This window comes from Rhinatrema bivittatum, chromosome 1 (genome assembly GCF_901001135.1).
Source record: "Rhinatrema bivittatum chromosome 1, aRhiBiv1.1, whole genome shotgun sequence".
Taxonomy (NCBI): domain Eukaryota; kingdom Metazoa; phylum Chordata; class Amphibia; order Gymnophiona; family Rhinatrematidae; genus Rhinatrema; species Rhinatrema bivittatum.
Window position 1 is genome coordinate 582,931,034 of NC_042615.1, and position 23,783 is coordinate 582,954,816.

At 45.0% G+C, this 23,783-nt stretch overlaps 1 protein-coding gene across 5 annotated transcripts in view; it reads right to left on the reverse strand.

Moving 5' to 3' along the window:
- The window catches only part of LOC115100224 (semaphorin-4D-like), a 434,534-nt gene that overhangs the window by 157,105 nt on the left and 253,646 nt on the right, over positions 1–23,783 (reverse strand). For all 5 annotated transcript variants that reach the window (XM_029618594.1, XM_029618567.1, XM_029618577.1 and 2 more), the window contains 2 exons: positions 7,200–7,583; positions 5,458–5,603 (listed from right to left, as the gene is read on the reverse strand). In XM_029618594.1, coding sequence (XP_029474454.1) covers positions 5,458–5,603; positions 7,200–7,296 — 243 coding nt within the window. In that variant the 5' untranslated portion in view covers positions 7,297–7,583. The remainder of the gene's footprint in view (positions 1–5,457; positions 5,604–7,199; positions 7,584–23,783) is intronic.

The window sequence follows — 23,783 nt, forward strand, 5'->3', positions numbered from 1 at the left end:
TTCCTCCACTGTCTCTTGCGCAGGAAGTGCTCTGGAGGACCTGAGCTATCAGGCACGTTCTTTCCACAGGCCCACGTGGGGGAACCAAGCTGGGTAAGCTGCTCATCACTGTACTTCTCTCTCCGCTGGTCAACCAGCTCTTCCCTCCTCCTGCGCGGGATGACCGACTGACTTCATCCTGCATGGGCTGCCTGCTGGCTCCTCCCTTTTACTGCTGTCCTGCTCTACACTAGCAGGGTCCTCCTTCGGCCTGACACTGTGGTTGGGCTGCGCCTGCTCTGCAGCATGCTAACAGAATGTGTCTAAATCTGCTGCAGGGGAGAGGGAAGATGAAGATGTGGAAGCATCGGATTGTAAGGCGCAGGGCAATATTAGGCCTCTTTCTTTGCTTGAGTGTGCCTTGTGGTCTGAAAAATACAGTAAAGCAGCCAAGGAAGGTAGCTGTGCATGTGTCTAAGCTTCCTGCCCCCTCAGCTGCTTATCCACTAGGGGGCAGACTTCTGCTGCAGCTGCCTGAGTTGGTACTGCATCAAGCTCCCTCTCTATAGGTTGGCTCAGCTGTGAGCATTGATAAGGTTTGCCTGTCACACTTTCATCCACACAATGGGACTGCAAAGGGTGGGTGGGAAGGAGGATCCCTGCTGGGACAACGGAGCTACAGAGGGGAACAGGGAAATTTTATTTGCTACCCAGTTCAGTATCTCTTCCGCCATCAGTGGACCACAAACTTCCCCATTAGAATCACCCTCCGGGCCACAGCAAGAAGAAGTTGGCAAATATGGCTCCTCTTCTGCTTACTCTGGCTGTCAGCTGCCTCTTGCTATCATAAAGGCCTGGATTTTGACATTGACCCTAACCCATAAAATCTCTGCTCCTTTTCCTTTACAGAGACACACGTTGAAAATTCTTTTATTACTTCAATTTAAGGACAGTTCTTACACTTAAAAAGGGTGCTGTCCCTAAAATAATAAATTTTTAAAATAGAAAGTTAGCAACATTAACAAGAGTAGGTGTGTATGCCATAGATAGAGCAATGGCTCCCAACCTGGGGTCCATGGACCCCTAGGGATGTGCAGGACCATCACAGGGGGTCCACCAGGAGGGTGGCAACCAACGTGTAACTGCTGAGAAACAGAGAAGGCTGACCTCATCGCTGAGGAGCTCTGCTCTAAGGCTACTGCTCCCTAATCCTACTGCCTGATCCCATGCCAAGGAGAGGAAGATTGCAGCCTGAAGAAATCCAAATTGGAACTGAGAGGCGGTGGGGAAGACTGGCTGACTGCCACCACAAGGAGTCAAACTGTGGGTAGCGGCAGAGGGGAAACTCGCTCCACCAGCACCTTCAATGGCTGCTGCTCCACATGACCAGAGGCAAATGCAAGCAGGGTGATGAACCCAAGGAGCATTTCTGTCCATGCTGCATGTGCTCCAGCCGTCCTACTGGCCTGATAATGAGGGAAAAGAGCTGCACTGAGGGAGGAGTATGGCCATGATGGAGGTCAGAAGGGAGGGACCAGAGTGGAATCAGCACTTGGAAAGGGACTGACAAGGGGGGTCACGGGGTGGTGAGAGAAGAGGGAGAGCATAGGAGTGAAAGCAGTTACAAAAAAGCCTTAAGAGGGAGGAGGGAATACTATAAACTGCTTGGCACCTTATAGGGCTACTTTAAACGTGCTGCTGCAACCAGTGATGTAGCCAGAATTGATTTTTTTGGGTGGGCACACGGTTAAGCGGTCCACAGCCTCTCTTGCTGCCACCGGCCTCCTGCTATCTTCGGACACCGGACAGTACGGCCCATTGATCTTCCTGCTTTGCGGGGGGGGGGGGGGGGAAGTGGAAGCTGTGCATGGCCCATGCCGCCTCCCTGGGTGCGACGCTCAATGCAAATACACGGCCTGCATACCCGGTCGCGCTGGGCCTGGGTCCTCCTCTTCGCCGTCACGGGGATGGGATCCTGCAATGACCTTTCAGTTCCGGTTCCAGGGTCCAAATTGGGTGGGCAACTGGCCACCCAGGCCCACCCATGGCTATGCCACTGGCTGCAACCTATTGTTTTACTGAGATGTTTGTATTCTTATCTAATTAGCCCTGTGCTGATTTTACTGAGATGTGTTATATTCTCAGTTCTGCTGTTGACTTATTTCAAGTTTAGTCCTGTTCTACATTTTACATATAGTTTAGTCCTGTCATTGATGAACATCAGGTTTAATCCTTACTGAAGTCTTCTGAAGACTAGAATGTTAATTCTCTTTCAGATTGTATATTACCTTTTGAATCTGTTGTATCCCCACTATGGATGACTTGCTTATTCAAAAAGGTGGGTAATAAATCCATACAAGTAAATTAAAGAACACTTGGCATAGGGTCATGAGGAGAGGGAAAGAGAAGAACCTGGGAAGGGGCTGCAAGGAAAAGAGAAGACGGCGTGGCACTCGGGAGGGGGTGCAGCACTCAGAAAGGGCAGGAGAACGAGGATGAAGACCAGGGAAGGAGGAAGAGGGGAGAAGGGAAGGGACCATGGGTGGGAGCAAGCAAGGTAAGAGAGAAGGCAGTTGGGGGGAGGGGGGGGAAGAGGGCAGGAGGGAAGGTGCCATGGTAGAGGTGAGGAGTAGCACTCATGAAAGGGCCATAAGGGGAGGGCAGGAGAGACAGCACAGATTACAAGTTTTATATGTTAAAAATTATTCTGGAGCGTGTAAAAATTAGAGAGACACAGGTGGAAGCCCGAGAAAATTTTAGAGGTTGAAAAGAGGTCCACGCTCTCCAAAAGACTGGGAATCTCTGCTATAAATATATACATACTATATCCAGAGGTGTTCTTCACACCAAGTACACATTTTTAAAATTTACCACACATTCACCGTTAACATCACACCTGAATGCTACCAAATTATGGCCTGGATCCACTAAGCGGCGATCATTTTTCATGGGAGGGTTCCCACCATCGTGGGGGGGGGGGGGGGGGGGTCGCCGTGATAGTAGAATCCTCTCCCAAAAAAAAAAAACATTGCAGCTTACTGTGGCATTGTTTTGTCTTGCGGCAAAACACCGCAGGACAAAACAATGCAGCATCGGCCCTTTAGCCACAATGGCAGCCCCCAACCTTAAGGGACCACCATCTCCTTAAATGGCGGTGCCAATTAAAAAAAAAAAAAGTGTGTCAAAAAAGCCAAAAAGTATGAGGGGGTGAAAGCTGAGCCCCTGCTCACCCTGGGGCTGCCACTAAATATAAAAAAAAAAAAGAAAAAAGTAAAAGGAGTCACGAGACCACAGCCTCTCCCATACTTTGTCCTACTAAAATAGAGTATGTGTCCCCCACCCCCCCCCTTTCCTTACATGTAAGTGCAGGCACTGGCCGCCCTCCTCCCACACCCCCCCAAAGAACTGAAATTGCTGGATATATGGCTCCCCCATCACCCAAGTGTCAAAACCATTGTTGGGGTCATGTGCAAACCTACCGTTCTACCCCCGACCCCGCTCACATCCCCAAACCTCAAACGTTTGAAAGTGATCCCGCAAAGCGGCCCAGGGCGCCCCCTATAGCCCAAGGCAGTGACCTGACCTGTCCCCAACAGACGACAGAGGCCTGGATCCGGTGCCCGCACCTTGTCTCACTCATGAGACGGGGGCAAGGTCATGTCGGCGCCATCTGTGCCTGGGGCTAGGGGGCACCCCAGGCTCCATCACAGGATCGCTTTCAAACTTTTAAGGTTTGGGGGTGGGGGAATAGGTTGCACTTGGCACCGACGATGTTTCTGACACTTGTGGGATGGGGGAAGGTATCTGGTTGGGTCCTATACCCCAACGATTTTGATTGCCCATTGGATGGGGGGACCGTGCCTGCGCTTATTTATAAAGGAATGGAGGGTAGAGGGCACATATTTAATTTTTATTCAGACTGGGTTAGACAGGGGGCTGCCAACGCGACTCCTTTTTTATGTTTTTGTTTTTTTTATTATTTGGCATGTCGGGGCCATCTAGAGTGGCAGCCCTGTGGTAAGCAGGGAGTCAGCTTTTGACTTCTGCTCAACCTTTTGGTGTGGGAGTTTTTACAATTTGGCAAGGCCCTTTAACTCTAACACAGGCGCCTCGGGACCTGCGTTAGGGTGCCGAAGCTCTCGCGCTCACACCACCTCCTGAGGAACTGGTATCCTATTGTGGCTGACATCTTTTTAGGTTGGGTGTGATAAGTTATCATCAAATTGCCTATTAATGCTTTGCATGGCTTTGCGAATTCATGCATGCAAATCACATGCAAAGCAGTTCATTATAAGAGGGGAGGGAATCTGGGCAGGGCCATGCAAATAATTGCGGCTTTTGCACAATATCACTGCAATAGGGCGATATTGCCAAGATAGACAATGTACATTGTGCAATTATAGCCCTAACACACATTACAGCCCTCTTGCAGCTTGATGCATCTCCCTATATGTTTGCTGCTGATGCATTAAAGTGCCTATATTTTTATGAATTGAAAACAATACAACGTATGCCTGCAAAGGCAATTTACACCTGTAAGTCTATTGAAATAGAGAATTTCATATAATAAGTGTAACCCTATTTTCAGGTAACTACTTAGTACCAATGGGGCCATAAAGTAATCTGTGTACTTTTGGAGTCAACGGCTAGCTCAAACTCTCTCTTTCACAATCTCTTTCCCTAGGGCCTGGTTCATTTACTGACGGAGGGGCAGGTGATGCCTCCAGGGTCACAACTTATTTTCCATGAGAGAGGTATACCTTTTCTGTTCCTTCTGATGGAGTGAGTGCCAACAAACGACACCAAAGACTTTGGGTGAGTGTCCAACAATAAACTTTACTGCGCTTAAAAGTGAGTACGCTATGGAAGCCGTGCATTACTTTCAGCTGCTTTTGAGGGCAATCTTCTATCAGTCAAGTTTGCCCATGCGAATAACTGCTACCTTTGAAAGTTGCCCTAAAAAAGGGAAGAGGTTGGCTTCCCCTCAGGCAGACATCACGGGGCTTAAAAACGCAGACCTCCTCCTGGATAGGTATGCACAGCAAATGTAATAGGCAGGTGGAGTAGCCTGGCTTAACCGGTCTGCTCGTTGGCTCCTTAACCGATTAATGGAGTAAGATCAGACCATACTTGTATTTGTGTAGAGGTGCTAGAAGGCTCTCAGGGATTTCCTTGACAGAGCTTATTTAGTTCTTGATTTGCTTAGGTTACTGATTGCTTTATTTGTCCAGTCTAATGTTAAGCATTCCAGTGGAAACTTTTAAAGGTGTGCAGCTCAGACCTGCAGAGGAGAGCCTTGTTTTATATGTGGCAGAGCCTTTTCTCAAATACCAGCCTTCAACCCAAAAAGGAAACACAATGCATGGTTTTTGATCTCTTAGTTTTTTGGTTTGCTGTACAGTTGAAATTGATTTTACTCTCAATTCTGTATTTGTGAAATACCAAGAGACTTTTGAATAATGTAACTAAAATGCATACCTTGTGCCGTTTTTCAGTAATGTCCAAGGCATTTACAGCAAAAATTGCCTCTCGAGCCCCCACGTATAAAACATTTTCATCTTCACTTAATAATAAAATTGAATAATTGAAGACATCTGGCTCATGAAAATGTTTTAGGTTTACTTCTGTAATACACAAAACAAAGAAGGGCAGATGATAATCTACACTTTAATATGCTATAAAATTGATATTTGCTCTATTTTAAACACAAGGCATCAATATTACTGAGCCACTCCAGATGAGGGTCTTAAAATACTACTGTGAAGCATCTGGATGGAAAAGAAATGACTTGAAAGCTTATTTCTGGCACCCAATAAACCTGCAGCTCTCCCATCCTCAGTACTGTGATGAAACCTCAATACCATGAAGTGCATCAGCACTCTTGAGGCAATAAGCAGTTCCAAACAGCACAGTACAGAGGAATACCGATAGCAAGCAGCTTTGTCAAGTTATTTTAAAGATATTCCATTTCGTTGCTGAGTTTTCTCAGCACCCTTTTGTTGCATTATATGTCCAAAATCGACAAAGCATAACGACAGAAAGACAGATCTGTATCAATGCATCTCCTCCTGCCAAATACAACTTCATACTATCCACCTCCAAAATACACAGCTATAATATTGCTCAGCAATTTAACCAATAAAAATCATCTTAATTTCATTCTGTGGCTCTTTTTTCTTTACAGTCAATACCCATCGTTGTTTTTCAATCTGAAGGCCAGGACAGCCAGATTAAGAGCGAACACCTGGTTTTCAGCAGGACCCCATAGATAAAGTGACTTGAAGTTCACAAAGGGACTCAGTGACAAAGAGGAACACCAGAACTCATGTCCTCGGACTTCTCCTGAACCCAATGCCTCTTCCCTATATTTCCATGGGCCCCTAGACACATTTCATAGTGAGATAAGAGACGGGCCTTGGAGGCTGGAGCTCATATCTGTATATACTACAAGGACTGATACATCTCGCATGCTGCTGGAAGTACGTTTAAATGTTTTGTCTCCCTCTATATAATAAATAAGTCTCATCCTCTGCCTCCTCACTTTGTTGTTTTTCCAAGTCCTTCAATAAAGAATAAAGATACTGAAACCTTGGACCCTTTCCTGGCCCCTAAACATTACTAAACTGGCTTGTAATGAAATATCAAGAAGGAATATTGTGATCTATAGAATAGTAATGAAAAATCTAACATTAGACGAGAGAAAGTTACTATTATTAACCATAAAAATGGAGTAATGCAGTGGTTAGAGTAGCGGGCTGCAAACCAGGGAAGCCAGGGTTCAAATCCTGTTGATACTCCGTGTGATCCAGGCTAGACACTTCACCCTCCATTACCTTAGGTACAAAACTTAGATTGTGAGCCCTCTGGAGACAGGGACATATCTACAGTTCCTGAACATGATCTGCTTTGAAATGTCACAAAAGGTGGAATATAAATTAAAAAAATAATAAAATAAAAAAATTCCACAAGTTACTGTGATTTGGAGCGCTTTGCTTTAGTAACATTTCAACTTAACCTGAAAAAGTACGAGAATTTTCTTGCAATATTATTCACCTGATTGCATAGAAAAGCAGGAGACCCAAGTCTTGGTACCCCCCCCTGTAAAAATCAAACCATCTTCCATTAAAAAGGAAAAAAAAGAATGATTACAAATAATTATCATCACAAAGAGCAGAAGACGACCCCCTCTCTCCCTTTTCTACCCCGGTCACGGTGCTTACCTGAGAGGCCCCACGTGATCCTTGGTACTGGGCTGAGTGCTGCTGCTGCCGCGCCGAGGAAGAAACCCAACGCCAGACACAGAATGCTCAGAGCCATCCTTGCTTCTCTGGCAGCAGCGACGCGACTGTACCAGCAGCCAGAGACTCGTCTGGCCAGAAGAAGAAGGGCTCGCACCAAACGGTCCGTTACACGGGGATTCCTGGCCTTGCAAAACTCAGCGTGTGATGAGGGCTCGGAGGCATGTGCCTCCGATTATGTGAATGACACTTCCTGGCTGGGAAAGAGGCGCACGTCAGGTGGGGGGAGGGGGCCTGCTACGCTCACCGCAGGGTTTCTCACCAGCTGCTCCCCCTCTCTTCCGAAATCTTTACGTGGCAGCGTCACTGAAAGAGGAAGTAATAAGTAAAGTCCTTACACGGATCAAAAACTTCATTTTCCATCAGACAAAATGAATACAGGCCAGAGATTCTTAAACCAGACGCGTTCGATTTGACGCCTGCCCCGTAGGATACTGATACAGGTATGTGCGTCTGTGCTGCTGAACTTACACTCTGTGCACATCAGATCAACATCATATAAATTCCAGTCCTTCAATTCATTGCTGCCTCTCCGAACTCACTTTCCAGCCCTTCAGCTACTATTTCCAAGGACAGGAGAAAAAGCTAGGGTTTTTCCATTGATTTCAGACTGTTTTAGAAGAACTGGATTAACCTGACTGAGCAAGCTTGTGGGACATAGAGCACCTTGCTTAAAAACAATCTTCATATGCATTTCTTTTTCTTGAGAAAAGACACAATGCCCTTGTACTTTTCTGCTGCACCAAAAAAAGAGAGAAAAAAAATCCATTTTGAAACAAAAGAATGTGCATAAAATTAATGTAACAAAAGTATTTTTCCTCATTTACATTTTTTTCAAGTACCTTAAATAAATTGCACTTTTATTTCTCTTTTGTAAAAGTTACCCTCGAGCATAGAACACTGAATATATTTGCACTCCCACTTTTTACTTCTGTTTTATAGAGCCCCAAGCTCAGGCTATATTGAAAAGTCTCCTTGGAGACTTACTCTCAGTACCACAACCCTTTGGCTGATAGGTGTCGCTACAATAAATGCAGCTGCCTTCCCTGGCTTCTTGGATAAAACATATTTCTGCAGGCCACCCAAACCCTGACTGAGAGGAGACTTGGACATGGGATCTCCTGCACTGCAGAGTTATGCAATAAGGGGGATTAGCACATTTTAGCAATCAGAAATTAACGCCTGCCCAGTGCAGGCGTTAATACCTGAGCGCTCCTTAAACAAGTACAGAAAAGCAGAATAAACTGCTTTTCTGTACTGCCTCCTACTTAATATCGTTGCAATATTAAGCAGAAGGAAAAACTAAACTAAACAAGTTTAAAAAAAAAAAAAGCACCGGCAGTCGGGTGCAGGAAACAGACGCTCAATTGACAAGCGACTGTTTCCTGAACCCCTGGCTGTGCTGCATTTAGGGAAACAGACACCGATAAACTCGACGTCGGTTTTCCTAACCAGCAGACGGCCGACGCACTTGGGGTCTCGTTAGCAAGGAGGCTCTAGGTTACCAGGAATCGCTAGGGTCACTAATTTAAATATTGTATGGCACCCCCCCCCCAGGAGGGGCTCCTGGGGGCGCGTTAAGAAAGCGGGTGCTGACTGTTCAGCGCCCGCTTTCTGCGCATAATTATTGCATCGGCCCCTTAGTGAGCACAGGACTGCAATAAAGAGTTCAGAACAGTGCCAGGAAAGACACCAAGAACTGCAGTGACTTGGGGGACAGTCCCCAGGCATAGCAAGGGAGTCAACAAGGAACCAGGCTCATTCTTCACTTAGCAAATTTGTAAGTTGGTGCTGCAGTAAGAGAATCAAAATCTACAGTTATTCAGGTGCTAAAATGCAAGCAAAATCCCTTAATCTAGGAGGCACTCTGCAGGTACCTTTCCAAGATGGATGAAAGCCAATGAGGAATAAAATAAACAACTTGACCTATTTTGCAAGTCCGGTCTAGAATGCTCCTGGACTGTGTGGGACATGCTCATATGCAATCTGAGCCCAACGTTTCCAGTTCCTTGATCTACTGGAGCTAAGGGCACTTAATATGAGTATACTATACAGGGCAGTTATAGTACGGGTGAGGAGAAAGGCAACACAGAAGCTGTGCTCTACAGTATGCAAATAGATTTCACTAGGGCATTTCCAGTAACATGAACCTCATCTTATTTTTTATCAGTTTCAAATATTTGTGATTTCTTGTAAATCCAGCAGTTTTAGGGGAAGAGGGGGGAAGAGTAAGGTGAGGATGCCTAAGATAATTACAAAGGGCTGAGAGCTGTCATCAATATGCACATAAGAATAGACCACCAGTGAGGTTAGAATCACGGGAAACAGGACTAGAAATGGTCTCAAAGGCATCCAGGCCATCCCCCCTGCATTCAGTCAGGATCCCCTCTAGCTAAATCATCCCAGACAAATGTAGGTATCATCTCTTAAATTCCATCAGTAAAGAGACTTCCACCTTTCTAGGTAACTTCTTTCGGTGCTTTAGTATTCTTAAATGTGGAAAGCTCTTCCAAATTTCTAACCTAAAGCTCTCCTGCTGCTTTTTAGGACTTTTGCTTCCTGCCCTCAGTACAGCTAGAGAACAACTGATGACTGGGTTCTTTGTAATCTCCATTTATGTATTTGAATACTGCCATCAAGTCATCCCTCACTCTTCTCTCCTGTAAAGCTAAATAAACGTCTACTCATTCAAACTTATTTTAAGTCATATTATAGGAACTATTTAACCTTTTTCTCTATTATTGTCTTCCATCTTTGATTCTCCCTCCATTCAGCAGTCACAACATACCCAACCAGTTACGTGTTCAGGACATCCACAATGAAGAAGCATAAGATAGATCTCCATACAATGGATATCATAAAAACCCAGCTGGCTGGGTGTGTCCCAAGTACTGAATGGATACCACTGCCATAGACAATATGCCTGGGTGGCTCTGGGGCTCTGGGGTACACTTGCTGACTGAAGGGGTATCTCCTCCAAGGGGCACCCTCAGCACAGCACCTGTCCTTCCTCCCTTCCTGGGACTCAGCACGTCACCTTTGTGGTGCGCCCAGGCCTGGCCAGTCTCAACTCATGGGGAGCTTGTGCCAAGATTTCCGGCACTGGAGCCTGAATCATAGGGCTGGGCCTAGGACTTTTTACATTTTATGGTTTTTTTTTTCCCACTGTCCTCTGGACTCTGTTTTTCTCCAGATTCTTCTTGAAATATAACCCCAAAACTGGATACAGTATGTTAACTTAGGTCTTATAAGTGCTAAGCAGCACGGAGGAATTGCTTCTCTTGTTTTACATATAAAGTTCTTGCCAATACATACCAATAGGGCATTAGCCTTTTTGTAGTAGCAGGACCACATTGTTGACTTGTATTCAATATATGTGGTCCACAAGAGGCCCATGATCCTCTTCTATGCTACTACATCCTAATCATTCCAAATTTTAAACAGAGGCATATGGTTTTATGCAGTAAATTTCTGTTTGTCCCTGCTGAATTTCTGTCCCTGCCGAGTTTCATCTTATTTCTGGCTGTTTCTCCAAGGTGAGTGTAAAAATACAAAAGCAAAGTTGATATTTTCCAAATCCTGAGCTCTATCCAGCAGTTCAAGTCACGAAGGAGAAAAATAACATCTTTTATTTAATTCATTTGGCAATGCGTAACATAACTAAATAATAAGATGCAAGGTCATACTCCTTTGCCCACATGATTCAATGACACCTCCATCCTTATAGAGGACAAAGTAATTGAACCAACTTTAATGATTACAAAGCCTTTGTCTAATTGTAAAAAAGCACTCGTCTGTCAATTTACCTTTTGAAGTCATGTGCTCCTGCATAAACATCGGTATAGAAGAGTCAACCTATAATCAGCACCTGTGGAATGACGTTTCCTAACCTGAGTATAAGCTGCATTATTGCACTTAAATGAACGAGATTATTATTTCTTTTATATAAGACAGATTTTAAAACACAAGATTATTATTACTTTTATACAAAGTGTGCACAGTACTGCATAGAATAAACACAAATAAGCCAGTACAGGGAGTACCATGAATGGCGAATACCAGCCATAAAGTACCAAAGGTGAGGATATTCTCTGTCCCGAAGAGCATAATTTTCTATGGGGAGGCAATTGCCTATCATCATTAAATGAGCAAAGAGATACAATTAAAAAAAAAAACATATTTAAAAAGTAAATAAATAAATAAATGTCACATTCTGACAGCCTGGATTCCTTTTACATGCAAGATTACAGTCACGGATCCGATGACTGCCCTGTCCTCAGCACGGCAGCTGTCCTACTGCCCCCTCCCACCCCCACCGAGAGAACAGTTAGCTATTGCGACATATTCCACAGTTTCAATACGAAACCAATTTCAAAACATATTCTGGAATACGAAAACACAGGTGGATCATTTTGAAAGCCAGCATTATCCCTCCATGTTTCTATTAGACAAGGCAGATTACACCAAACGTCTGCTGAGCACGGGAAGAACTAATCAGGCTTACACTGCTGACCCCTAAAAACTGAAGGGGAAGACAAGGAGAACAATTTCCAGAAGAAATGACATGTGCTAGCAATAATAGTGATCAGAATTGCCACACTGTCAGGTGAAGAACTGATAACTAGGATGCAACCAAAGCTCCAGTCATCCCAATGCCCCAGCTATAAAGTTTGGGGGTAATCGGATCAGCAATTCTCAAGCTAGGATATATTGAAGTTGTTTCTTATGCGTTTCTTATAGGATAACTTGCCTTCTGCATCCCGCTCTATCATTTACAGCTTTTGAAAAGTACAAAAAGTCTGGTGTGCCTCTAGGGGGATTAGCTTTAAGCAAAATTTGGTTCAGCCAAATCCAACCATTGTGAAAATAGTTGCGAGAAGAAATAATCATGTTGCCATATAAGCAGTCGGTAACCAAGGACAGCCCAAAATTTCACTCTGTCCAAATAAAGTTCATTATCCCCTATGTACAGCTATCAAGTTTCATTAGAATCGGGGCAGTGGTTCTCGAGATAAGGTGCATTTCTTATAGGGAAATTAAAGATTTTGTCCCCCACCAAAATTTCATTGTGTCCAACTAAGGTTCTTTATTCCCTATGTCCAGATATCAGATTTCATTAGACTTGGCCCAGTAGTTTGATATCAAGTATAATTTGTCCCCCAAGCATTTCTTATAGGGAAACTGGTTATTTTGCTGCCCCCCACCCAATCACACTCCTGCTTTGAAAGCTACAGAAGTTAATGTCCTCCCCGTTTGATTCATCTCCATCCACACACCAAGTTTGATTCATCTCGATCTAGCTGTTTAGAAACTGAAAGAAGAGGACACATAACACTCACACTCAACCATCTGATAAGCCTTTCTATGGAGGCAAAGGTCAAATAATCTCATGCACAATGTGGAGTAGGATTATGGTTTGCAGACAGTGGTCTAGCAGCGGAAATCTACTGCCAACTCTTTCCAACAGGACAAGGGCAGTAGATCAGATTAGGAGCATGAAGAGGACTGATAGCCTGCAGCTTGCGGATGCCCAGCCGGGTCTGATGTGGTAGGAGACACTCCTGAAGGAGAATTCCTTTTGAAAGCGCTTTCTACACGCCTTAGGAGGAGAACAGGAAGAACAATTATTGAATAAAAGCAAGGCAAAGCAGTTAGGGGTGGTATTGATTTTCTAAATGTTGTCACAGCTGCAGATTGAGGCTTAAGTCATTGACTAAAGGAAGAAGCAGCATGCAGGCAAGCCCATTTGCTTAGGCTCTATTGCTGAGAAATGGATATAATCTTCCCATACATAGTCAATACCTATACCAAGACAATACTCAGACTTGTCTCTCTCACAAAATAAGAGCTGAATTTTCCTCCAGCGTAATTCAGCATGCATACATACTAACATAGCAGAGTCACAAATGTGATACCTTAACATGCTAAAGTCACTGCTTTAAAAATACATGACTCCTACACTATTACTAGTTAGCAATTCTGTTCAGTGGGGTCTTTTCACCAGTAATGCACGTTTCTCACTCACACTTAATCTACACAACCAACAGAAAAGATTGACAAAGCATTCTAGGGTGTATGAACTAAGGCACGTTAATCAGTTTAGTGAGCACTAAAGGTTGCACTGTGCACAAAGTCTTTGATGTGGCTGTGAATGCATCAATGTATTTCTCTCTCATCTAAATCTAGTCCTCAGACCTTGAAGCAGGCCAGTGAAAGGAGTGGAGGGATGGCAATTTCTCCTTGCTGACAGCAGAACTGTTAGCCTGGTTCCTATCATTGCAGGAAAGTTTCCACAGGCTGTATTAGCATACTGTTTTGTGTTTTTTTTTGGGGGGGGGGGGGGGGGGTTGTTGTTTTTTTGTTTTTTAGAGCATTACACGGTAAACAAGTTTTTACTGCAAGTGCTAGGTTTTTAAGATAACCACCATCCAAACCTGGAACAGCTTAGGGCACTGTTGTGCTTCCCAGCCACATATGCTCAGCGGCCGGGCCTGCTGACCTCTCTCGGCCGTCCACGAGCGCAGGCCTCCCTTCCGCTGTCATTCCCGGCCTTCTCTGTTGCTCTCCTCTACCCGCGGCGGCTCTGGCAGCATCACAGGCCTCACAGCGAAGCTCCTGCCGGGGCTCCACATCCAGCGTCTCCTCAGCCCCGCCCCTAGGCACACGCGCAGCCAGCATCACGACTTTCAAAGGGCCAAGCGTGGGAAACCAGGACCTGATGCTCCCCGATGACGTATCCATTCCACAGTATATAAGGCAGGACTGAGACCCATGATCCCTGTCTTGGCAATCGGGTCGATCATGTTGTGATAGCAAGTTTGCCTTCCTGTTCCAGTATCTTGTTCCAGTCTTCTGTTCCAGCGTCTCCCCAGGTAGTACCATTCGGACTGTCTTCTCTGTACTGACCTCTGCCTGTTACTTTGACTACGTTTGATCGCCGCCTGGATTTGACCTTTGCCTGTTTCCTCGACCATGTCTGAATGCTGCCCGGAACTGACCTCTGCTTGTCCATTGACCATGTCTGTACGCTGCCTGGCACTGTCCTCTGACATCGTCAACCTCCTGAAGATTCCCCTGCAACCCTTAGAGGTGCCTCTCTGCATTGCATCAATCCAGGAGGAACATCTCCCCGGACGAATCACTCATCGCACGGTGGCCTTCCATCTCACTGTGGGAACCCTCCATGAGGAGGAAATATCCTTGTATGTCTTGAAACATTCCACACACCCAGTCATCCGAGGGCTTCCCTGGACCCCAATTTGACTGGCAGTCCCTCCAGCTGGTTCAGTGGGGCCCTCAATGCCAGAAACACTGCTTGAAACAAGTGTCACCAGCAGTTACTGTCTTGAAGATTACAACTCTCACCGGTCTACCTGCCCAGTACTCTGACTTCGAGGATGTCTTCTCGAAACAAAAAGCGGATACGTTGCCTCCACTCCGAAAGTTTAATTGCCTTATCGAACTTCTGCTGGGCACCACACCTCCCAAAGGCAGGACATATCCACTCTCACTTCCTGAGATGCAAGCAATGTCCGAGTATATCAAAGAGAATCTAGAGAAAGGGTATATTCAGGCTTTCCGACTCTCCAACAGGAGCGAGCTTCTTCTTCGCCAAAAAGAAGGACGGAGGATTACGCCCATGTATCGACTATCGTGGGCTTAACGCCATCACTGTAGAGCTTTACATCACCCACAAGGATCGCTATCTGTTGCCCTCATTAGTGAATTGTTTGATCGCCTGTGAGGGGCCCAGATCTTCATAAAGCTGGATCTACGAGGGGCATACAATCTCGTACGCATCCAGCCTGAGGACATTTGGAAGACCGCTTTCAACACCAGGGATGGCCACTACGAGTACATAGTGATGCCCCTGCGGTCTTTCAACGCCTGATGAATGAGATCATGCTCTACGATTTTGATCTTGAGAATAGTTTCCACTATTTTTCCCGGCACTGAGGTTAGTTACCCGGATCGCCCCTGGAGCCTTTTTTAAATATTGGGGTTACATTGGCCACCCTCCAGTCTTCAGGTACAATGGATGATTTTAATGATAGGTTACAAATTTTAACTAATAGATCAGAAATTTCATTTTTTAGTTCCTTCAGTACCCTAGGATGCATACCATCCGGTCCAAGTGATTTGCTACTCTTTAGTTTGTCAATCTGGCCTACAACATCTTCCAGGTTCACAGTGATTTCGTTCAGTTCGTCTGACTCATCACCCCTGAAAACCATCTCTGAAACTGGTATCTCCCCAACATCCTCATTAGTAAACACGGAAGCAAAGAATTCATTTAGTCTTTCTTCAATGGCCTTATCTTCCCTAAGAGCCCCTTTAACCCCTCGGTCATCTAATGGTCCAATCGACTCCCTCACAAGTTTCTTGCTTTGGATATATTTTTAAAAGTTTTTATTATGAGGTTTTGCCTCTATGGCCAACTTCATTTCAAATTCTCTCTTCGCCTGTCTTATCAATGTTTTACACTTAACTTGACAATGCTTATGTTTTATCCTATTTTCTTCAATAGGTATCAATATGTATCCACAATGCCTTTCATGTTTCTTTATTGAAACCTCTCGTAAGGCTCCTCCTCCTCCACAAATCTCCGCAGAACCAGGAGAATCTTTACAGGTACGAGAGATCCTAGATGTTCGGAAGAGACACGGCCATTGGGAATATCTCATGTCGTGGGAGGGCTTTGGGCCTGAGGAGAACTCGTGGGAGCCCTCCCACCACATCTATGACAAACAACTCCTCTGGGACTTTCACAGAAACAACCCTAACAAACCAAGGCCAGTAAGGGGGAGGCCTAGAAGGGGGGTACTGTTGCGCTCCGCGGCTGGGCCTACTGACCTCTCTCGGCCATCCATGAGCGCAGGCTTCCCTTCCGCTGTCGGTCCCGGCCTTCCCCGTCGCTCTCCTCTACCTGCTGCAGTTCCAGCAGCATCATAGGCCTTACAGCGGAGCTCCCGCCAGGGCTCCGCGTCCAGCGTCTCCTCAGCCACGTCCCTAGGTGCGCGCATGGCCAGCGTCACAACATTTAAAGGGCCAAGAGCAGGAAACCAGGACCTCATGCTCCCCGACGACGTATCCATTCCACAGTATATAAGGCAGGGCTCAGATCCATGATCCCTGCCTTGGCAATCGGGTCGATCACGTTGTGATAGCAAGTTTGCCTTCCTGGTTCCAGTATCTTGTTCCAGCTTCTCCCCAGGTAGTACCATTTGGACTGTCTTCTCGGTACTGACCTTTGCCTATTACTTTGACTACGTTTGATCGCCACCTAGATTTGACCTTTGCTGTTTCCTCGACCATGTCTGAACGCTGCCCGGAAATGACCTCTGCCTGTCCATTGACCACGTCTGACCGCTGCCTGGAACCTGACCTTTGCCTGACTGACCATCCATGGACTGACCACTGGTATTGACCCCTGCTTTGGCTGACCACGCTATCCTTGACTTTGGCCTTGATCCACGCTCTTCATTCAGAGTCTCTGTTCTGGCCTTCTCTGGCTCCTGGACTCCCTGACCTGAATATCGACCGCGCACCCTTGAACGTGGTGGGCACCCCCCCTGAACTTTATCTCTAGGAGATCCTGCGAGGCCCACCTAAGACCAGGCTCAACCTGAGGGAATCCCGAGTTGCTATTGGTGAAGCTCCAGCTAGCCTCTGTCTCCTCCTGTGCTCCGCCTCCTGGTGGCAGGCGCTCTCTGGGTCCGACCAGGGAGCCTACCAATCCTGCACCAGGCCAAGGGTTCACCTCCCGGCGCAACAGGCATAGCCCCATAAACTGTTCTAGACCCCACTGTATCATCAGGATTTTCCAATGCTTAACGTTCTATCTTTTAATTCTTAAAAATAACATAGCGGGTGTTGCACCTTTTCAATCTGTTCTTACAAGCACAGAATTGCAAGAACAACTTCTAGGTTATGCATCCCACATCATTAATCATATCCATATTTTCCCTCCACCATGGCAGAGCTGGTGATGTGGCTTTAGCCAAGCTGTTATGTACTTTCTGGACACAATTCACATTGCTCTTAAATATCGTTCTGGTTCACTAAGTCATATTTAGTCAGTCCCAGCAAATGAGTAAATGGATTAATTTTTGCTGGTTTATTTAATCTTTTCCTCACATAGTTTATATTTCGTATAAATTCTTCAGGAGTTATAAGACAAAATGTTCTTGGTCCACTAAATGAAAAAATGCCGACCTACAGAACCAACATTGTCTAACACCACCACACTCTATAAAAGCTATTGAAAGAGAAATTTTAGCTCTTTGTTTTATCCTGGGTAGAGGATTGCTGTTATTTTAGAAAATACAGCAGTCACCTAAAAACAAGATAAATCATTCAAATTGAATTATTAATCTTTAGTTTCTAAGGAGGTAATTATTTTTCAGTTTAATGAAAAACTTTCGCCGCAGTATGGATCTAAGTTAATTCAGGGTGCTCTTGTGCTGATCACAATTTGCTCACTCGTGCATTCAATATTGTATAATTACAATGTTGCTGTTTACGATATGACTGTGAAATTATGGAGTGTTAACTGTTGAATGTCCCCATTTAATATACCTCAGGTAGGTAATTTAGTGAATCTCTCGGGATATGTTGTTGATGTCAGTTTGAAATAATCAATGATGGTTTCTAAGAAACCTATATTTATGAGTGTCATTTTTATGTTTTGTTTTATTATTATGTATGTTCAGAATTTATTATGTATGTTTATTTTGTATATCGCCTAGGCCTTTTTGTGTTAGGCGATTAATAAATTTTGAAATTGAAAATTGAATTGAAGTAGAACGCCATGGAGGCATCACAGTGATACGAGTAAAGCAGGAATATAGCATGAGCAGCCAAAGAGTGAACTTGAGAGGTTTTGGAAAATTAGGATGCATATCTTTTATACTAAAGCAAACAAGTAAAATAAGAAATAAAACTAAAAAACAAAACAAAACAAGAATGAAAGCCTATCAAAGGAAGAATACAAGAATACCAAGAAACAGGAAAAAGTGGTATTTTGAGCTGCCTAGATAATATGGTTCTCTTTAACATACGATAAGAAATAATTTCCACTTAGACACCACAGAAGAGATACAAGTCAGGTAGCACTACCCAGCCCTCGAGAATCCTGTAACAAGTAGGATAAAGCCGCTGCCGCGAAGTGACTACTGTCATTGTTGCTGTGGCCCAGGGCGGCATCCTGACGGTAGGCCACAGTGAAGAGATGTTGTCACTGCTGTGGCATGGGGAAACAGTATCATCTGGCTGCGATAAAGAGGAACCACCTCTGCAGGGAGGAAGGAAAGGGAAGAGGAGTAGGTGGCCAAAAAGAGGGAGGGAGGTGGAAGGGGAAAGAATGGAATGAGTCTGGAGGAAGGATGGAGGAAGACTTGGAACGAAGCTGCAAGGAGGAAGAGAGAAAGGAAGAGACTGAAGGAAAGAAAGCAAAGAAAATATCAACTAAAGCAGAGGATGAAAATGAATTCTCCCCAGGAGAAGCATATACTTGTCGTAACACTGCAAGAAGCACAGGGAAATAGTGGGGGCAGAGGGATGGGGAGAGGAGACTGCACAGTAGCGAGTAAAGGCGCTGGCAAGTTCTGGGTATAAATCTTGAGAGTTGGCAGTCAGGAACTAATTATAGGGATGCCAGGGCAAAAGACCTTCATTTGAAAGGCCACAGTTAATTCCTTGGCACTCACCCACTAAGTCCTCTTCTCTTTTTCATGTCCGCTAATTTAATGTGAGGAAGGAGGAGAAACCCTGATTTCTTTTCTGCTCCCACAATAAGTTGATTTAAGCTGTCAAGATGAGACAGGGTGACTCAGGAAAACCTTTCGGCAAGTAAGGGTTTCTTTTGCTCATTTTAGTAAACTAAATGTTACTTTCTATAGTCAAATCATTAGACAAACTGCAGGACAAATTCTATGAAGACAAGCTCAACATGAAATAGACTTGTGAGAATCTTAGGGGTAGATTTTTAAAAAGTGCGCCTTCGCGTACTTTTGTTGGCGCACCAGGCGCAAACAAAAGTACGCTGGATTTTAGTAGATACGCGCATATCTGCTAAAATCCAGGATCGGCGCGCGCAAGGCTGCCGATTTTGTGCAGCCGGCGCGCGCCAAGCCGCGCAGCCTGCCTCCATTCCCTTCAAGGCCGCTCCGAAATTGGAGCGGCCTCGGAGGGAACTCGCTTTCGCCCTCCCCTCACCTTCCCCTCCCTTCCTCTATCTAACCCACCCCCCCGGCCCTATCTAAACCCCCCCCTACCTTTGTCGGGGGATTTACGCCTCCCGGAGGGAGAAGTAAATCCCCGTGCGCCAGCGGGCTGCTAGCGCGCCGAGACGCGACCTGGGGGCGGTTCCGGAGGGCGCGGCCACGCCCCCGGGCCCCCCCGGGCCCGCCCCCGAAACGCTGCGCCGATCGGCCCTGCCCCCGACATGCCCCGACACGCCCCCTCGAAAAACCCCGGGATTTACGCGCGTCCCGGGGCTCTGCGCGCGCCGGCAGTCCTATGGAAAATAGGCGCGCCGGCGCGCAAGGCCCTGCTCGTGTAAATCCGGGCGGATTTACGCGAGCAGGGCTCTTAAAATCCGCCCCTTAGATTTTAACAATTACTGACGTTGGCTGTCTAGAATATTTGCTCATTGCTCCAACTTGCTTTTGAAGTATTTCTGCTACACAGCATTTTACGTATGTCGAAATTCCAGCATGTTAGGTTTGGCGGCTTGCGGGATGGCCCCGAAAGCTGCCTCACTCATCCCCAACACCACCAGCAACTTTCTGTGGCCAATGCTGCCGAGCGCAGCACTAGACTCTGCCACGACTCTGATCCTCTGTCTCTCCCTAGGTGAATGTGCACCCGACGCTTGCCCTCTTAAAGGGCCTGTGGAAGGACATCAGATGCGGCACCCTCTGACGACATCATTGGGCCTTCACCTTAAAAGGCTCCTCCAGATGAGCATCTGACACCTCAGTAACAGGTCTCCAGGTGAGCCTAGTGCCTGCGTGTGTTGCTTCATTCCTGCGTTTCTGTTCATGTTCCTGTCTTGAGTTCGCTATCCTGCCTTGTTCCCGAGTTCCTGTCCGCCTTGCCATACCTTGCCTAGCCCAGCCATACCCTAGCCATCGTCTTGGTCTTGTTTCTCCTTGTCATCAACTGACTTGCCCTCCTGGATTCTGACCTCAGTTTGAACTTTGACCTTTCTTTGACTGCTGCCTGGACCTGACCCCTTGCCTTAGATCTGACTATGCCTTGCTTTTGATGCCTGTCCCGAGTTCTGGCCTGTTTTTGGTATCTCTTGTCTGTCGCCAGCCCTGACCTTGGTCTGCCTTCGGACTCTAGTCTGCCTGACTGCCCCAGGGACCCACTTAAGTCCTGCCAGCCACCAGAACCCAAGGGCTCAACCTGCGGGGGAGGCGGCTGGTATAGGTGAAGCTCCAGGTGTCCCACTGCAGGGCGTGTCTTCCAGCTGTCGGCATGGGCCTAGCAGGCTTGGCACCAATCACGCCCCAGCACTAAGGGCCCACCAATACTGAGCTCATTACACTGCATCAGTTTGCTCTTGTTTTCACGTAAAGACAAAGATCAGTAAATTCTAGCTGATGCCGTTTGATTGGGACTGATTGATTACAATTGTGACTAGCCTTTGAGAGTTTTAATCCCTTTATCTGACTAGTGCAAAATGAGCTCTCATTTCCAGAATTTTTTTTGAAAGGTATAGTTTAATATATTAAACCTGGTATGGAGAGCCAGATATCACATTTCAACTGGTCACTACAATGTATGGTAGTGGTCAGAAATAAAAAATATTCCCTGGTCCTCCAATACTAGCCTTCTGACAACCACCTTCCTCTCCTAAACCAAAAACTTGTAAAGAGCAAGCTCCAAACAGAAGAAAATGGCATAATACCCTGCAAGACACCATGATGTAATGTGTGCCAGAAAATATCACTGCTACAGACATGGGAAAGACATTAAAAATACAAGATTTACATTTCTGCTTCTCTACGAATGGTGTGGACATGATCCAATGCAAAACAACACGAAGAATGTGAAACAAGTAAAAAAAATTAAGGACAAGAATCAATCTTCATAGACGTACCTTAAAACACTACAGAAAAATAACAGAATGGCAGCTCACTCAGTAAACACTTCTGAAAGGAAGATCATTCCCCTAACAGCCTCACAAATCAGGGTACTTAAAAGTGAACTTTAGGATCACATAAGAACAAAAACAGTTGAAATTAGGATGATCAATCACTTTGAAACAAACACAAAAGGAGTTAATAAAGCCATTGGCTCTCCCATCCATTGTCATATATAAGGCCCTTTCATCTGTGACGTTTTACTGTCTCATCACCTCTAGCATTCCCCCTTCCCCTTCTGTTTACTGAGCTGTAATGGCGTATGCGGCAGCCTAAGACCTAGCTAACGCTGTACTATTTAAACCCAGTTTAACTGTGCTGTTTCTTCATTGACCTAATAAAGAAAGGTCATCAGTCCAATAAAAAGGTATCACCTCTTTTTTTTTTTTTGTCAATGTTTACTTCTGTAAAGTTTGGCATAATAATAATTTTCTGATGATGTAGAATTAAGGGTCAACAAACAAGTTGTAGGCGATACCTTTCTACTGGACTTACCATACATCTGTGATGACCTTTCTTTATTAGGTCTATGAAGAAACAGCACAGTTAAACTGGGTTTAAATAGTACAGCGTTAGCTAGGTCTTAGGCTGCCTGCATACGCCATTACAGCTCAGTAAACAGAAGGGGAAGGGGGAATGCTAGTGGTGATGAGACTGTAAAACGTCACAGATGAAAGGGTCTATATCTGACAATGGATGGGAGAGCCAATGGTTTTATTAACTCCTTTTGTGTTTGTTTCAAAGTGATTGATCATTCTAATTTAACTGCGTTTTCTTCTTATGTGATCCTAAATGTAATGCTAGCTACTGTATTATATTTGTACTTAGGTTGCTAATTTCATAGTATCTTGCCTCTCTTTACTAATCTGAAAAAGGTTTTAGAGATTTTGCTAATCCTAGGTTGCCTTACCTTTTAACTATTGGTTGAGTGCCTAGAAAAATTGTGCATATCTCCCTGTTCAACATTTTAAATAAGCGTATTTAGAAAAGGAAAGGCTGTTTTCTGTATAGATTCTGTTTTTAGGGTAAACAAGAGTTTAATTGTTAGGAATCCTTCCAGTCTTCTGGAAATAAAACCTTTTTAGTAGCATTTAAGAAAGTTAGTTTTAGGTTTAATGTGCCCTGACGCTTACAAGCCCTCCCACCTAACCCCTGACCTTGGGTTTTTCTTTATATAGCCTTAGGGCACATGTACAAAGGAAGTGGTAAACAAGGTATAATACGGGGGTTCTGTAGAAAAAAAAAAAAAATCTACAAATGGCTTCTAATCTGTGTAACAACAGTGGTGCTTTAGTCTTAAGGCAGATCATCCGGAAGCTGAAGGGTTGTCCCATTTACATTCAGTGGACTGCAAAACAAAATAAAGGAGTTGAATCAACTGAAAGGAACTGTCTAGGTTTAAAAAATTCTCCCCAACTGTGGGGCATCCAGAATGGCTGCCCCCACTTCCACAGAGGATTTTGATTACGGTGGACTCTGGAAGGGTAAGATTTGTGACAAGGAGACATCTACCCTCCCAAATGATACCCATAGGAAAAAAACCCAAAACAAAAAAACCCACAACCTTCTGTGCACTGGAAAATGAGGGTGCTCAAGTGATGTCTGAAATTAGAGACACTCAAGACATGCTGAAACCATATAATGCCATCAAGCATTGAAGCAGAGAATGCCCCCCTCTGCTGGGGGACAATTTCAGCATAGTCCATCAAAAAACCACAAAATGCTACCAAACACCCTAACAGAAATCGCCTTGTGCTGGGAGATTATCATCAGAAGCCCTAACCTGGGGACTCAGTTCGAGGGATGCAAACAGTACTATATCTAGGAAGGAGGTCAAAAGCCTTTTATGCCGATTGCGGGCCTCATGATGTCCTCTTGATCCCTACCCGACGTGGGTATTTTCATCACTGAATGAGTAATTTATTCCAGTTCTTACCAGTCTAGCCAATACTTCACTGTCTGAGGGCAAAGTTCCTGATGTGTTAAAAATGTCAGCTGTCCGTCCAATCAAAAAGAGGCGGTCACTTTCTGGGGAAGTCCTATTTCTAATCTGATTTCTATTGATAAATTATTAGAAAAAGCAGTGTTAACTCAGCTTAGTGATTTTTTGGATACTAACAATATTTTACATTCTAATTAAAGTGGGTTTTGTAAAAAAAAAAAAAAAAAACATAGTATGGAGGCAGTTTTAGTCTCCTTGAATGACTTTTATTATTAAGAAATAGGGATCCAGGTCACTATCGTGGTTTAACTTGATTTATCATCTGCTTTTGATTTGGTTAACCATGATATTTTATGTGCACGTATTCAGTCTCCTGGATCTTCTGGCTTGGTTTCTCAGTGGTTTTCCTCT